This window comes from Miscanthus floridulus, chromosome 5, assembly GCF_019320115.1.
Source record: "Miscanthus floridulus cultivar M001 chromosome 5, ASM1932011v1, whole genome shotgun sequence".
NCBI lineage: Eukaryota > Viridiplantae > Streptophyta > Magnoliopsida > Poales > Poaceae > Miscanthus > Miscanthus floridulus.
The window spans coordinates 74,353,945-74,370,459 of record NC_089584.1 but is presented as its reverse complement, the minus strand read 5'-3'; the positions used below and the strand labels follow the sequence as shown (position 1 = coordinate 74,370,459).

The window sequence follows — 16,515 nt, the reverse complement described above, 5'->3', positions numbered from 1 at the left end:
TACGTGTTGTTTCTCACTTCATGGGCATAGGTCCTGTTCGCTTAGCTGAAAAGCCATGGCTAGAAGTATTGTTCACTGATTTGTTATGAGAGAAAATACTGTTCGTTTGTTAAAATAGTACGGCTCATAAGACAAACGAACATGGCCATATCTGAATTCTTCTCCTTGGATTGTTCTTAAATTTGTGTTGAAGGCAAGCTCCTCCTCAATTGTTATTGATGACAAACATTTAGATGACCCAAGATTTTGGTTTAGGTTGGGTTGTAGGAGGGGATTTTTCAAAAGGAGCATCCGTCTTACTTTCTCTATTTCAAATTATAAGACGTTTTGACTTTTCTATCTAGATACATAACTTTTGTTGTACACTTAGATATACAATATGTCTAGTAGATACATAATAATAGCAATATCTCAAAAAAAGTCAAAACCTTCTTAGTAAAATACGCGTGAAGTCGTGTTTTCGAAAAAAAGTCAAAACATCTTAGGATGCGTTTGGTTCAAGGTCGACGTTGGATGGGATATGGCGATCCATGGATATTGGGAGAAGTATATCCATGATGCATATTTGGTTGGATGGATGGGACGAGTCATTTTTCTGTTTGGTCAGATGGACGAAAGTGAATGGGATGAGAATAGTTGACTAATTATATATATTATTTAAAAATAATAACAACTAATTAGACACTAATACTATTTTTTCATGATAATCACTAATTTAAAATAAAATATGTTAATTAGCACCACTAATATTCTAATTAGCACACAAAACATGCACTAATCGACATATTAGCACTTATCAGAACTAATCCTACCATCATAATTATTAAGTAATAATACAACATACTAACAATCTTTAAATTATTTATTAATGATAAAGATTAGAAGACATAAATAAGCTAGTTTATCAGATTTTTCAACCACAAAATCCAGCATCTAGGAGGAATATTCTCTATCCATGGATTTTCTTATCCCACTGATCTACCAACCAAACACACCTCATTCATGGATGGTTTCATCCCATCCATATAGATCCAAGCAACTAAATACACCCTTATAGATTGAAATGGAGGGAGTAGAAGAAGAAAACCTGTGTGGCAGGTTGGTTGGTTTTGGTGGGACGGTATGCTATTAGCAATCGGGAGATGGGAATGGGATGCCCCCGGGCATGGTGTGGTGAAGGACCAGTGGATTGGATGGTGGCAGGATAGAGGTGCCACTAAGGCCCTCTACAGCATACTAGTAGTGCCTGAAATTTTTTTCGATACACGTAGGCTCATCAGAACTGGCATCATCAAGCCAGTGTGCTAGCATCACTCTTGGTCCCGCAAACGAAAAAAGCATCCATATAAAATACTACATCAATCCATCTGATGTAGGGAGTACAGGCAAAAGCATCCAACTTTGATTATTTAATTCACAACGCAGAAGTAGGCAACGGAGCAACTACTTGATCCGCTCCAGAAATTTCAGGCACTGGCATCGGCTATTGTAGTGTATAGAGCGGTGCTAAGATTTTCTCTGTCTTCTTTTGGCACTACTTAAGCTATACACTGCAGAGGGCCTAAGTCAACCTATCGATGGTAGGCAATGACCAGGGACAGGGAGCCACCAAATACGATGGGAAAAAAATCCAAATTACTCCCCTCAAGTTTGACATATGTCTAGATTACCTCATAAACTTACATTTGGTTTAATTTACTCCCTTAACTATTTCAGTTGGTCTAGTTTACCCCTTAACATGGTTTGTTATTTTTGTTTTCCCACATATTAGTTGAGTCTTAATATCAACTTTTTGTGATATGATAGGGAACATCATAAGTTATGTTAGAAAAATATATCTTAACTTTTTGTCACTATTTTGATAGTTTAGGAAATTTAATAATAAATTAACATGGGAGGTACAATATCGTATAAAACATAATGATGAAAAATTCATAGTGCATTTTTCTAATACAAAATACAATGTCCTCTGTCACCTTACAAAATTTGAAACTAAAATATAATTTGTACATAGAGAAATAAAAAGAATAAAAATCTTTTGAAGGTGTTAGTTGGACCAACCTAAATAGTTTGAGGGAGTAAATTGAACCAAATGTTAGTTTGGGGGTTATTTGGAGATAGGCCAAGCTTGGAGGGAGTAATATGAACTTTTTTCCAATACAACGAAGGAAGACAATGACAATGCCAAGAGCCCAATGAACAATAGTGTCGTGAAGAAGTTCAATTGAGGAAATGAAGGGAGGAAATGCCGGTGGCTCATCGGTGTTCCTACTAGGAGAGGAGGAAGAATTGATCAAAAAAAAAAGGAGAGGAGGAAGAATGATCAAAAAAAAGGATACGATCGTTATGAATTGAAAATGTCAATGGATACAAGATAGTATTAACCAAACTGTCTAATGGCTAGGTAAAGTTCACGATTAATCAAAGGCAACTCTGAACTGGCAAATGAGCTTTTTCTGGCCAAACTACGCCGGGAGATGATACTCCACTTCTAGTCTCATTTCCATTTCTTTTAGAAAAAAAAATAGCGGTCGAATAATCAAATTAGGCTTCGTTTGCTGGGCCAGGTCAATGGTGGGATCATAGGCCTGTTTTTTCATGATAAGTCCGGCCCAGCAGTGAAGGGAAAGTATAGACGAAGGAATTCTCTATCCTGCTTACGTAGGCCCCACCCAGCGTACACGTGGTGCGGTCGCCTCTCGCCATCTCTCGCGTTCGGCGACTCCAGTCGCGCCTCCCCTGCCTTCCCCTCTCCTCCGGGCTCCGGGCGCCTTTGCCCCTGGATTTGGAACCAAGAAAGAAACCTGCCGCCCACCGTTTCCGAATTTCCCATCGCCGTCCAAGAACCGGAGGCACGGGAACAGGGATCGCAGATCCGCCAAAATCACACCTCCTAGTTCTTCCTCCGTCCCAATCTCTTCCCGGGCCAGGGAGGCGGCGCTACTTGGTTCCTGCATCCGAGCCCAAGGTGAATCAAACTTATCCATCTTCTTGTAGGAGTCACTGAACCCACTACGCCGATTCATCTGATTCCATGTGTAGGAAAGTCGATGGAGTTTTTGTCCATGCGTAGGAAAGTCGATGGAGTTTTTGTTTGTGTGGTTTGGGATGATATAGATAGATGAATTCAAGTTCAAATCATGCCTATAGGATGTTTGTTGTAATGCCCAATAGGGATGTCACCTCTGTTGTTTTGAGAGGATACCTAATTAGAGACTAAACTGTGCGTGTAGTTCCTGCAATCAGAGTTACTTATATTTCATTAATTGGGTAATGGGTATTATTTATATATGCTGGCAAATACACCTGAGAATGGATGCACATCCAAAATCCGAACGTAGGAATCCAGCAGAATATGGACTAAACCAACGTCCCTAACCAGTCCAGCCCTTATAATTATTAGAAACGTCCAATCCAAGTCCAGTCTAACTTTCCACCAAAGTCCAATCCATCCAACACAATCCAACTAACTACGAGTCCCACGACGGCGAGCACGACAAGATGCTGCGCTTCTTCAACTGGTTCTACTTTTTCGTCAGCATCGGTGTGCAGGACAACTGTGCTGGTGTACGTGCTGGCCGTCACGGTGCTGGTGTACGTGCAGGACAACTTTGGACTGGACTGTCGCCGGCACCGACGTCAAGGGGAAGGAGAAGCTGCCCCACAGCAAGGAATGCAGGTAACCCAAAACTGGTAAATGCAGAAACAAATATTTGCCCTTAAACATACCAGGCATTCATCATTCATACATCACATGTCTGCTCATAAGTTGCAAGCAAATACAGCAAAAAACTTTAAAGCAACTGATATACCTTTTTTAACTTAATAACTGAAGCTAAAGCTGTATATGCTAATCAATACATCTTTTTGAGAAGCAAATCAGTAGCCATAGTATCTAACTTAAACAGAAGAATTTAAGCTGTAGATGCTAATCTGTATGAGTATGGGCAAGGTGTTCACTAAATCCTCACATCCACGCGGTGAGAAACTCGAGCAGTAGTCACTTCTGTCACAGTTCCTGCACCAAAAAAATGAGGTGTTCACAGGCATTCGCATTCCCAAAACATTTTTATTTTCACAGCAGTAACAAGATATGTAATCACAGAAACAGGTCATAACTAGACATATCATCAAATGTTAATTGCATATCAAAAAAATGTTTTACCATCTTCATTTTCATCATCTGATAGGTAGACTTTGAGCCAATCCTTAGCACCTATGAGTGCTTCCACCGTTTCTGAACTTCATCTAGGTAAGTGTCAACTTCTGATCTTCTTGATCGATGAGGCCTTCGTTGATGCCTAAACATTGCAAATTCCAGCCCCAGCTTGCGTTTTCCAGATAACAAAGAAAGTGTACTTGCTGAACCACCCACTTCGGGCGATGAAGAAGCAGTACTCTGTGAACTCCTTTGCAGCATGCTCTCGTAATGAGAATAATACACTTTAAACCAAGTAAGAGCAGCATTTGCTTTGCTATCAGCCACTTCCTCTCCATAAAATTTCATGAGACAATACCTCAAAAAGAATAACTTGTACCGTGGATCTAATAGCGACGCAACCAAAAAGGATTTTGTTAGGTTCATCCCAATATTTGTCAAACTTTGACTTCATGTCATCACACAAGACCTTCAAGAATTCATCACTCATGTTTTTTTTTTCATCGAGGAGTAGTTCCCTTATCCCCCAAACCTCTTCAACATACCTATGCGAACTAGGAGAATTATGCTGTGAGAAGACTTTGGTTGCATCAGCAAAAATTTTCAAAAAATTGCAAACTCTTTCTGCTAAGTTCCATTGCTCAAGGTTGGGTCCTTGAATGTTCTGCAGATTAGCATAGTGGGTCAAGGCATCCTTATACTGAAGAGCTTCTTCAAGCATGTCATAAGTAGAGTTCCACCTTGTAGGAACATCTAGGGTGAATCCCCTCTTAGGTCGAAGATTAAATTGGTGCGGAATGGTATTGAAAATCTGCAGCCGAGAGCTAGATGATGAAATATGCTTAATGACATTCCTAACAGGCTCAATGATATTCTGTATGGTTTCCATTCCATCTTGGACAATCAAGTTCAGAATGTGAGCTGAACACCTCACATGAAGATCAGCACCTTGAAAGGGCATACGTCTCCAAAGAGTGCCTTTTAGCTTTCGTACAGCTCCATCATTTGAGGTGGCATTATCTAGAGTAAAAGCTAAAGCTTTATTGGATAGATCCCACTCATAAAGGCAGTCCATGATTTTACTATGAATTGCAGCAGCATTATGAGGATGAAGAACTTGTTTAAAATTGATAAGATGCTTGTGCAAATTCCACTCTTCATCTATAAAACGTGCAGTCAAACATATGTATCCAAGATTCTGAACTGAAGTCCACATATCTGAAGTGAAGCTAACACAGGAATCTATATTGGAAAAACCACTTGCTATCTTTTTCTTCTCTTCTTGATACACTGACATGCAATTGCTCTTGAGCGTATGTCGACCATGAACTTCAAGGCTTGGATGGGCTGATTTCATCATTCTCTTAAAGAATCCATTTTCTATCTTTTTGAAGGAGATATTTGATGTGATCCAAAACTTGGTCTTAAAATCCCTGACTATCTTTGGGTCCAATACAAAACTGCGAACATCTACACCAGGCACAACCTTTGGAAAAATCGAACCGCGATCTATATCTGGAGGAAGTTCTTTGCAGGTAGATGTAATATGGTTCCTTAGATGTGATATTCCAAGACCCTGATGATATGCCAGTTTTGATCTACAATGGATGCAGATGGCTTTTCCCTCATTTGGTAACTCTTCAAAATAGTTCCATACTGGAGATCTTCTCCTGCTTCTGCGGCCTGAATTCTGTACGGCTTCATCAGGACCCTCATCAAGTAGTGCCAAACTTTCACTATTAGGCATCCTTCCAGTTGACCTATAGAAAAGAAAAGTATGTGATCAGATCACAGAGTCGATAACCATTCCCAAAACAAAAGTGCTATGTTATGCAGGATTGCAGTTGGAAGCTAACAATAAAACCTGCATGCATATTATTCAGAGGGTACTAACAATAAAAACTGTTTGGTATATATAAAATGCAATAACTGGAACCACAAAGAATTTCATGCTACAAGTTACTAAAAGAACTATGACTATGCACTCCCTTGTTGCCCTGTTTGGTATATATAAAACCTGCCAGGCATCTCTTTGCTGGTCCAGCAAAGAACCCACATACATACACACCAGTACAGCAGGCATACTATAACTAACCCATACCCAAACCGTACAAACCCAAACAAGGGATCAGGATAAAAAAGTTATATCCCTGACCTGCCACCTCTGTGTGTTTGCTGGTACTCTAACCAAAATTTAATTTCTTCATTTATTATAGTCACCGTAAACAAACTTCAATTCTTTCACTTCAGTCTGCGACTCCTTTCTTGATTTTATCAGTACTTGATTCTGAGTTTAGTGATTACAAAAAAAGTATTTTCCATGTCAATATCTTGACACAAATCAGTTGCGCTGAACTGAACAGATGATCAAGAAGATTACATCATCCTACACTAATTTGGTAACCAGACAAAAAGAAATAAGCTAAGATGTGTCACTCTTCTGCAGGCACAATCTGAGGCATTGATTGAAAGAATGAATCAACAGGAAAAAGAAGCCCTGCCTATCAAAGGCCACTTCTAACTGTGGATCATCTACAGATAACTTTGACCTTTACATAAATTTTTACAGATAACTTTACATACTAACCCCAATTTCTACTCTCTAGTTTTTTCTGCTGCATGCCAACTTCCAAGCAGACTAAAATTGAATGTAGTAAGAGGAAATGGATTGCTCAGGCGTTTCAATCTCTACATCAAGCAATCATTGTTGCACATGTCCACTATGATCCACAAGAAATCAACACTGGATATTGGTACTACGATTGACAAGAACTATGATATGGGGGGTAGGGGTACTTGAGGGCAGCAAGCATACGGACCTTCAAATCGAGATGGAGGATACCGAGAAGGGGTAGGAATGCTGACGATCTGTACTTGCTTCACCGGCACGAGCACCCCGGTCAATCGCGACACCTCACGCTAAGAGCCGATGGGCGGAAGTTGCTCGCCCTAATAGCCTCAACCCTTGAATGCCTGGAGACCAGCTGGGGGACGTGCTGGCTGAGGAGAACGCGAAGAAGGCCATGGCGCAGCACTGACGGAGCTGGCCGCGAGAGCGCCCACCCTGTGACAGCAGCCGCCGCTGCCGCCACCGTGGCAAATTCGCTGGCTGCCCCGAACAGGAACAGATGTCCAATAGAACTTGGATTACCCTGTTTTATTACCCTGTTTTATTTGTCCGACATAACCAAAAGGTATTGGATGTAAAGGGAATGGATGTCTTTTATCCAACTGAGTCCAAATCCAACAAAGTCCAGGTGCCAAAGTCCAACTGGATTTTGGAGTAAAGCCAATCCATTCTCAGGTGTACTGGCAAACCTTATCTTGATATTGCCTGCCCTGCATGTGTGATGTGTTAGTTGGTTACAGTGTAGATAGACGATGTCTGTTTGATTAATTCTTCAACAATTTCTTGTAGACATGGATCAGCCTGAGGAAAACCCTGAATTTCCAAGCTGTGATGCCTACTTTGAAGCTATCCAGTCTAAGAAGAAGTTGCCACTGTCTTTGCAAGAATCGCTAACTGCTGCCTTTGCTCAGATTCCAGTCTCATCCTTCCCCGAGGTTCCAACTGGTCGAGGTACACCCTGTTGCAAAACAAAACTACTCAAATTGTTTTTATGTGTTTCATCTCCTTTATTGTACATTTTGTAATCCTCAATGTTTTTTATGCAGTAATTGAAATTCCTGGTGATACTTCTGTCCTTGACGCTGTAAGGACTCTATCTGAACAGAACATAAGGGCAGCACCAGTGCTGAATCCAGAACCTGGGGTTCCTACTGATTGGCAGGGGAGGTACCTTGGTGTCATCGATTACTCAGCAATCATCCGTTGGGTACTAGAAAATGCTGAGCTTGCTGCTGTTGCACTCTCAGCTGCATCAGCAACTGCGGCCGGAGTTGGCATGGGTGCTGTTGGTGCGGTTGGGGTGGCAGCTTTGGGTGCAACTGGCCCAGCTGCTGTAGCTGGCTTAACTGCAGCCGCAATTGGGGCTGCTGTTGCTGGTGGATTAACTGCTGAAAAGGGTGTGGCGAAGGATGGGCTGACTGCTGCAGATCATTTAGGGGAGGATTTCTACAAAGTTTTGCTTCAGCAGGAACCTTTCAGATCAACAACAGTAAGCCATTTGGCCCTGGCCTGAACAGTTATGCGTGTAACCACTGAATGAATAAATAGTAACTCTGTTTTCTTTTGTTAGCATTGATCAAATTTAAGAATCCATCCACTCAAAGGAACACACTTGACCTAATGTTTTTCTGTGTAGCTAAACTGAAGTTTGGTTACCCTAGGGTTGAACCATATATTGCAACCGTTGCCCCATGGTTTAAAGTTTAGACATATCTTGCCTTTTTTTATTGTTATTACCTGCAATGTGTTTTGTTGATAAGATTCAAGTTGGTTCAGACCCTTTTATTCTAGTTAAATATTGAATGATGATCATCTGTTGTTCTTTTACTACTGCAGGTTCGATCGATTGTAGAGTCATACCACTGGTCTCCTTTCGTCCCCATTACACTGGACAGTTCCATGCTGACTGTACTTCTGTTGCTCTCTAAGTACAGATTGAGAAATGTCCCTGTGATTGAGCCCGAAAAACCTATCATCAAGAACTTCATTACTCAGGCTGGTGTTGTCAAAGGACTGCAGCAATGTAAAGGGAGGGACTGGTTTGACTACATTTCTGCACTTCCTCTTTCAGACTTAGGACTTCCATTTATGTCCATTGATGAGGTTATTTTTGTCTCCCTCTTATTTCTGCTTCAGTTGAATTCCACCCTTTTAATAGAAGAGCCAGTTCCCTATGTTCTATGATATTCTGATTAATTTACTTGTGCAACCTTCAAAGCACTACATTATAGAGTTCCTTATGTGTTTGCCTCTTCAACAGACACTGGTAAATGTTGATATGACAATTTTGTGTGTTTTTTTTTCAGGTTATCACCGTCAACAGTGATGATCTAATCTTAGAAGCTTTCAAGTGCATGAAGGATAACAAGATTGGTGGTGTACCAGTAGTAGAAGGCCCCAAAAGAAAACTTGTGGGCAGTGTTAGCATAAGGGACATCCGCTTTCTGTTGCTTAGACCCGACTTATTTTCAAATTTCAGGTATCAAGCTATCTTATAGTTTGCGTCCCTGTGTTCTTTTTTTATAATGTATCCCTTATGTCTTAATGGTTTCTTGCATACAGGCAACTTACGGTCATTGAATTCATGAGGACTCTAGGCTCCACTCTTCCTGATTCAGGGAACAATTGCCTGGTGAAGCCACCACCCACCTGCACTCCTGACGCTTCCCTTGGTAGTGTTATTGACAGCATTGCATCAAGAATAACCCACAGGATATATGTAGTGGATGATGACCTTGAGGTTCTCGGTGTTGTGACTCTGCGTGATGTGATCTCATGCTTTATCCACGAGCCACCCGGTTATTGCGACAGCTATTTGACTCCGGCAATGGAGAAGCTTAGGGTAAAGGGGTCGGATCAGTGGAGAAATGTTGAGCCTTTTCTGTAGCGGGAATGTTGAATAACAGGTGAGTATGTGAGGAAGGCTTATTTAGTTGGAATGGTGCATTCATGTCGTGTTAATCCAGCAAATTCTGTGTTAGATTAATTAAGAAGGCTTCTGTTATGTTAAATATATACTACGCCATTTCTTTGGAAGTTTGGATAGTTTGCTGATCAAATGCGTGGTAACCATTAGGAGGCGATCATTTACCCACGTTGCAGGCTCTGGATACACCTTACAGCACCAAAAAAAAAAAAAAAAAAAAAAAGGAGTCAAAGCAGCAGCACAGGGAACTTGACGCCTTCACTTCTAAAGATCTCAGTTATCAACATCCAGGAAGGAAACCTCGTGCAGGGACAGCATGTTCATCAAAACCACCATCTCCTAGTTCGCTGTAGATGAACCCATCGAGAAACCTTGGAGGAAAGCGTATCATCTTGATATAAGAACTTGCCATTCTTCTTATACCCATTAATGTTTTCTGAAGTCTGCCAAAATCTGGTATCTGCCAGCCGAGCATTTCCATCCCAACAATGTTCAGCAACAAACTCTATTCCAGCGAGCATCCTGAAAGCAAAGATCAATTCTATTACGAATGAAGAATTTTTTGTTGCTATATAAGTAGAGGACTACCAGGATCAAAACTTCCCTCCTAACTCAACATCCAAATTTTCCAATTAGTAGAAAGAACTAGCCACATCTGCTTAGCCACCATACACTCCAAGAAGAGATGTTGACTAGTTTTTTTTTTCACATCAAAACAAATAGCTAACATTATCGATGAAAAGCGTCTAGGCCTCTACGGTTTTGACGATTAATGACGACACAACCATTTGTGGCTAACGTGTATTTGTAACGGCATTATTTAGTGATGTCACAATAATGCATATAAACTGAGCTCTTATGGTTTCCATACTCTTAATTAATTATGATTCTCGATCTTTTTAAAAGATATACATTTAGGCTAAGGGTGAGGTAGTTTAAGTGTCGTTTGGTGTTGAAATACACCTAGAGTAGCTAGATTCTTATTTCCTCCTTTGGTCCTATGAAGAGGGGTACGTAGGGTAGCTTGATCTAAGCGAACCTACTAAGTGGATGTAGTGCACACTTGTGAAAACTAGCACATGTACTTCAAAAGGCGAGGATGGATGAAACCCAAAGCCAAACTCAAAGGAGTTGAATTGGAAGAGATTGCATTGCTTTTATAAACAGTGAAGCTCTACGTTGTCTACACTAGAGAAGCCACCGGAGCTTTAGAACAGTGCTTGGGTAGGGTTTGCTTTGACTATGCATGGCTGAAAGCTCTAGTTTGGTTTTGGTGAATTGACGAAATCCTAAGTGCTAACCTAGTTTATCAAAGTGATTATGAGATAGGTAGCACATTTTCAAGTGGTGAAGCAAATGAAGATCATGACATGATGATGGTGATGCTATGGTGATGATCAAGCGCTTGGACTTGAAAAGAAGAAAGAGAAAAACAAAAGGCTCAAGGCAAATATATAAATTGTAGGAGCCATTTTGTTTTGGTGATCAAGACACTTAGTGAGTGTGATCACATTTAGGATCGATAGCCGTACTATTAAGAGGGGTGAAAGTCGTATCGAAATACGGTTATCAAAGTGCCACTAGATGCTCTAACTCATTGCATATGCATTTGGGATCTAGTGGAGTGCTAACACCCTTGAAAATATTTACGAAAATATGCTAACACATGTGCACAAGGTGATACACTTGATGGTTGGCACATTTGAGCAAGGGTTAGGAACTTCACCAGCGCCCTATATAGAAAAGACGGAGGTCACTATAAGTGACCGGACACTGGTCTCGGAAGGACCGGTGCGTCCGGTCAGTAGAAGCAGTGAAGACGCTGGCGTCGGTCTCTGATCGGACACTGGGTCACTTAGTGACCGGACGCTGGAGGGCTGCGTCCAGTCCTGCTGACGTGGCAGTGCACAGAGGAGACGCCGAGTGACCAGATGCTGGGTGGGTCCGGTCGAGCATGACCGGACGCGTCTGGTCGTGAAAAATCATTTCTGGTCGGACGCTGAGGTCCAGCGTCCGGTCACTTTGAGCTGCTGCGTCCGGTCATCACTTGACCGCTGGAATCGAGCGCTCAGTATTTGAAGAGAGGGGACACATGGCACGCATCGCATCCGGTCGATATGACCAGAGCGTCCGGTCACCCCGTGTTGTGCCTAGTAAAAGGGTACAACGGCTCTATTTCGTGGGGGCTTCTATTTAAGCCCCATGGCTGGCTCAAGCTCACTCTCTTGGCCATTTGCATTGACATAGCAACCTTGTGGGCTTAGCAAAAGCCCTCCCATTCATCTCCATCATTGATTCATCATCTTTGTGAGATTGGGAGAGAATCCAAGTGCATTGCTTGACTGATTGCATCTAGAGGCACTTGGTGTTCATGTTTTGCTGCGGGATTTGCTTGTTACTCTTGGTGGTTGCCGCCACCTAGACGGCTTAGAGAAGCAAGGATTGTCGAGCGGAGGTTGGTTGATGTAGACTAGGCCTGATCTTCCAAAAGGTATGATAGTGTCGATTGGTGGAGACTCAGCGTTCACGATCTAGGCTTCGAACCAAGATTGATTCAGACCCCCGCAACCGTTATACCACTGCTCTGTTGGTTATCAACCACGTGAACGCAATTGACCTCGCTAAGAAGGCTTTCCTGCAAGCGAATTGAGAACACAAGCAAGAACGGGATGAACGCAATCTGAAATTGCAAATAAATATGAGGCTTATGATAATGAGAAGGAGTTCAAGTCTTTATTCGAAAGGACTAAGATCTAGAACTGGGGCCCTGGTTCATAGCAAGCAGCCTTGGCGGCATAGTTGCAGTAAAATAATGTCTGTTTCACAAGGAAATCAAGAACTAAATAAAACTCAAACCCTAAGGAGAGCGACGGCTGCTATTTATAGAGTCTTGGGTGTCACCCCCCTGGACGCGCTCCCTAATGGGTCCAAACACGATACACTGTCCAATGGACCAAAAGACGGTGTCACAACACCTTGGTAGATTCTGGACGCTGACTTATTTTGACGATTCCTGTTGATTTCGAAGGGCTTTTGATGTGCGACCACTTGCATTGGCTTTCTTATCAAATTAGCTTTCCAACCATATATGGATCGTTGAAAATGGAGTCCGGATGCGTCTTGGGTGACTAGTTTAAGGCAGACTAGTCCTAGAACCCGAGATGGGCTCCAACTTCAGTTGGACTGGGCCTCCACCATGAGAAAGATGAATTGGACGCCCATGCTGGACCTCCTCCTCTCCTTGGCTTGTATGTGATGAAGAAGTTATGTCCTCATCATCCTCCCTTTCTTGAATTGAAGTCGTCCTCGACTGAAGTAGATCGTCTCCTCCATTGGATGACAGCAATGATGGCTCCAGAAGAAGACGTTCATCTTGGCGCCCAATCCTTCGCAAAGGTGGCTGCCATGGTGGCTTCCCTGCTGGGAATTCATCCTCCTCCTACAAAAGGTTAGTACCAACAAGAAGCATAGCACTAGAAGCAGGACCAAGTGGACATATAGGCGATGTATAAGTTAAATCATAATAAGGTTCATCATGATCAGCAAGAATAGATTTAAGAGCAAATAAAACTTCTTTCATGTTACTTGATGGTTCATTTGTTGGTTTGCTAAAGTCTTTATCATGGCCTTTCTTTTTCTTTTTAGCAAGTTCCTTTTCATATTGCAAAATTTCAGCAGGAGTTAAAGGAAGTAAAGCAATAGTCTTTCCCTTAAATATAAAAGTATATCTATTTTGCCTACCATGATGTAGAATATTATTATCATATTGCCAAGGGTGGCCTAACAAAAGTGAACAAGCTTGCATAGGCACGATATCAAAATCATCATAATCATGGTATGATCCGATAGAAAAATGCACACGAGCAGATTGTGTTACCTTTGCCTTACCACTATTGTTGAACCACTGAACATGGTATGAATGTGGAAGAGCACGTGTAGATAAACCAAGAGTCTTGACAAGCTCAGAACTTACCAAGTTATTGCTGCTCCCTCCATCAATTATAGCACGAACACGGAAATTATTGACAATGAGGAACATTTAAAACAAATTATGGCGTTGTAGCTTGTCTACTAGCTCAACTTGTGTACTCAAAACACGCTGAATAAGGATTGATTTGTAGTTTGCAGTGCATGTCACACTATCAATTACCTCATCAGGATCTTCAGCACTATCCGCAAATTTATCTGCATAAAGATCAGTTGCAAGTGCAAATTTATTCTCTTCATCACTAGCACTAGCATACCCACCATCATCAGTAGCAATATATGCGCATTTGCTAGGGCATTCTTTAGCAATATGTCCCATGCCCTTGTAGCGGTGGCAAATAATTTTAGAAGAGCGGCTAAAGGAAGGTGTAGCAAATCCACTAGAAGAAAGGTGTGATAGAAGAACTCTTCTTTATAGGCGCTGGTGGTGTCTGCACATCAGAAAATTTACTCACCTCGGTTGGACGTAAAGGAGTGGACAGAGTCGTGGAACACCTAGGTTGTCATCCCTGTACTTCCCTTTTAGCTAACGTGCTGTATTTCAAGAACATCCTTATGGCATAATGATATAACTGGGAAAATCTAGTCCATTCTTTATAGTCAAGAACATCCTGTATTTCACAACGCAAACCTTCAAAAAATCTAGAACACTTATCCATTTCATCCTCTTGTATGTTACTACGTGCTAGACTAATTAAAAGCTTCTGATAATATTCCTCAATAGTCTTACTACCTTAATTTAAACGGTGTAGTTTTAATCATAGATCACGCTGATAGTATGGAGGAATAAATCTCGATTTCATTCGCCGTTTAAGCACAGTCCAGGTTTGAGGTATTTGAGCATTAGCATTAGCATTAACATTATTGAAAATATCATTCCACCAGAAAAGAGCAAAACTAGTAAACTCGCTAGTAGCAAGTCTAACTCTATATTCTTCAGAGACTTGATGGGAGCTAAATTTTTGATCTACAGCCATCTCTCAATCTAAATATGCTTTAGGATCAGCAGAACCAGAAAAAGGAGGTATCTTAAACTTGGTTTTAGAGAAAGGATCATTATTACCTTGGTTATTACCTCCCATACCGCATCGGTTAAAGTTCAACCGATTACGGTTACGTACATCCTTAGCACGTCATTGAGCTTCGGCTTCAGCCTCCGCGTCACCATCATCAAATTAAGAGAGATCATCATCATCATCTTTAGTCCGTGGTTCAGGATATCTTTGTTCAACATCTTCAATCCTCTTGGCCAAGTTGGTGATTTGTTGAAGGATCTCATTGAACTTGTCATCAAGAACGACACGAAGCTCATTCTTAGAAACACAGTTATATAGGTGTGTCCCTATTTCCTTCCGCTTTTCCTGACATGGTTAGTAGAAAGAAGAAGACAACACAAATAGTATTATCCATACCAACTACTTAGGTTGTGGATAAGGAAAAATAAGGCACTTAACTCTCAAGCGTCTTACCACGGTCTTATAAGTGTTCTTACCAAAGCAACAGACGGTGCAATCGGTCGATGACTGTGATACCGTTGTAGCTTGAGTGTAACAGTTGTAAGGCGAACCTGTACTTGGTTAGAAGAAAGTGGAGCTTGGACAGGCACAATATAGTAGCAAGGAATAGTAAAATTCGCAACTGAATAGCAAAGCTAAATAAGTATCCCAAGTACTTGTCTTAGTTGCTGGCCTACTCATGTTCCAAGTACTAGATGTATTAAGTGATGTGAATAGCAGGAATATGATTAGAAACAAGGTAGAAATCATCACACGCAAACACAACTCAAATGACGCTCTCTATGTGCTCCTCTAGATATTGTTTCACTTTTGCCCTTATCTTTTTTCTCTATTTTTGGACTGTCGTTGTTTTTTGGGATTCTTTGACTTTTTCTTTTTATTTTTTTGATATTTTTCCTTCACTTAGGAGCACAAAAGAAGTAACCACAGAAAATATGAGCCTAAACAAGTGAAAGACGTGGACTATGGAAATTTCAGAAGACGTGCTCAAAATCGACAAAAAGCTTGTGACCACGAAAAGAGGATCTTGTGACCAGTTTTTAACCAAAATAAAAATCTCCGACCCCAACAAGGCAGGGATGGACAAATTTGATTTTTTTTCTGATCGATTTTGATATATGGAACGTCAAAATCCGAGTTCATATGTGAAAACTAGACCAGTTTTACGAACTGACTCTGAATTAGAGGATAAAACAAGAACAATACGCGCAAAATTAGTCACAACAGCAAGGATTTGATGGAAATAGTGAAGACAAGTATAAGAAATTAGATGGTGTGGACTAGGGTTTGATGGATATAAAGGAAACACAGCAAGACTTGAAGGTGTTCATGGATTATGATAAAAAACAAAGGAAAAACACAAACTGGACTAAAAACGATCTAAAACCAGCAACCAGAGCTTGACCTAGGGCACAAACTCAACCACGCGACACAGAGACGAAATTGCATGGCATAATGAGGCTATAGGATAGGGAATATGTGGCGGTGTATATTTTTTTGTCTTTTTGTGGACTATAGGTAATGCAAAAACAGTAACAATCTAAAGGGAAAAATAAAGTTATACCTAACGGGCAATAAGGTCTCTGATACCACTTGATGTAGACTAGGCCCGATCTTCTAAAAGGTATGATAACATCGATTGATGGAGACTCAACATTCATGATCTAGGCTTCGAACCAAGATTGATTCGGCCCTCCACAACCATTACACCACTGCTCCGTTAGTTATCATCCACGTGAACGCGATTGACCTCGCCGAGAAGGCTTTCCTGCAAGCGAATCGAGAACACAAGCAAGAA

General features: G+C 41.2%; 2 protein-coding genes across 6 annotated transcripts; one reads left to right on the top strand and one right to left on the bottom strand.

Moving 5' to 3' along the window:
- The first annotated feature begins 2,690 nt into the window (after positions 1–2,690).
- On the top strand, positions 2,691–9,824 carry LOC136452348 (SNF1-related protein kinase regulatory subunit gamma-1-like). Of its 5 annotated transcripts, XM_066452965.1 has the most exons (8): positions 2,691–2,968; positions 3,605–3,693; positions 6,606–7,463; positions 7,578–7,739; positions 7,835–8,277; positions 8,625–8,891; positions 9,095–9,267; positions 9,351–9,824. In XM_066452965.1, the coding sequence occupies exons 3-8, from the start codon at positions 7,376–7,378 to the stop codon at positions 9,673–9,675; spliced, it is 1,458 nt and encodes a 485-aa protein (XP_066309062.1). In that variant the 5' UTR covers positions 2,691–2,968; positions 3,605–3,693; positions 6,606–7,375; the 3' UTR covers positions 9,676–9,824. The 5 variants fall into 5 exon arrangements, with proteins under 5 accessions (XP_066309062.1, XP_066309061.1, XP_066309064.1 ...); XM_066452964.1 differs by lacking the exon at positions 3,605–3,693; XM_066452967.1 differs by lacking the exon at positions 6,606–7,463 and having other exon boundaries at positions 3,605–3,679.
- LOC136454782 (zinc finger BED domain-containing protein RICESLEEPER 2-like) lies at positions 4,010–5,906 on the bottom strand. Its single transcript, XM_066455071.1, has 2 exons — positions 4,518–5,906; positions 4,010–4,018 (listed from the first exon to the last, which is right to left on the bottom strand). Exons 1-2 carry the CDS (start codon positions 5,904–5,906, stop codon positions 4,010–4,012), a joined length of 1,398 nt encoding a protein of 465 aa, XP_066311168.1.
- Positions 9,825–16,515: the final 6,691 nt, after the last annotated feature.

Coding starts and splice junctions, on each gene's coding strand:
- LOC136454782 (XM_066455071.1), bottom strand. CDS start 5,906: ATGCCTAATAGTGAAAGTTTGGCACTACTTGATGAGGGTCCTGATGAA.
- LOC136452348 (XM_066452964.1), top strand. CDS start 7,376: ATGTCTTTTATCCAACTGAGTCCAAATCCAACAAAGTCCAGGTGCCAA. Junction 7,464..7,577: donor TAAAGCCAATCCATTCTCAG/GTGTACTGGCAA, acceptor AATTTCTTGTAG/ACATGGATCAGCCTGAGGAA. Junction 9,268..9,350: donor GACTTATTTTCAAATTTCAG/GTATCAAGCTAT, acceptor TCTTGCATACAG/GCAACTTACGGTCATTGAAT.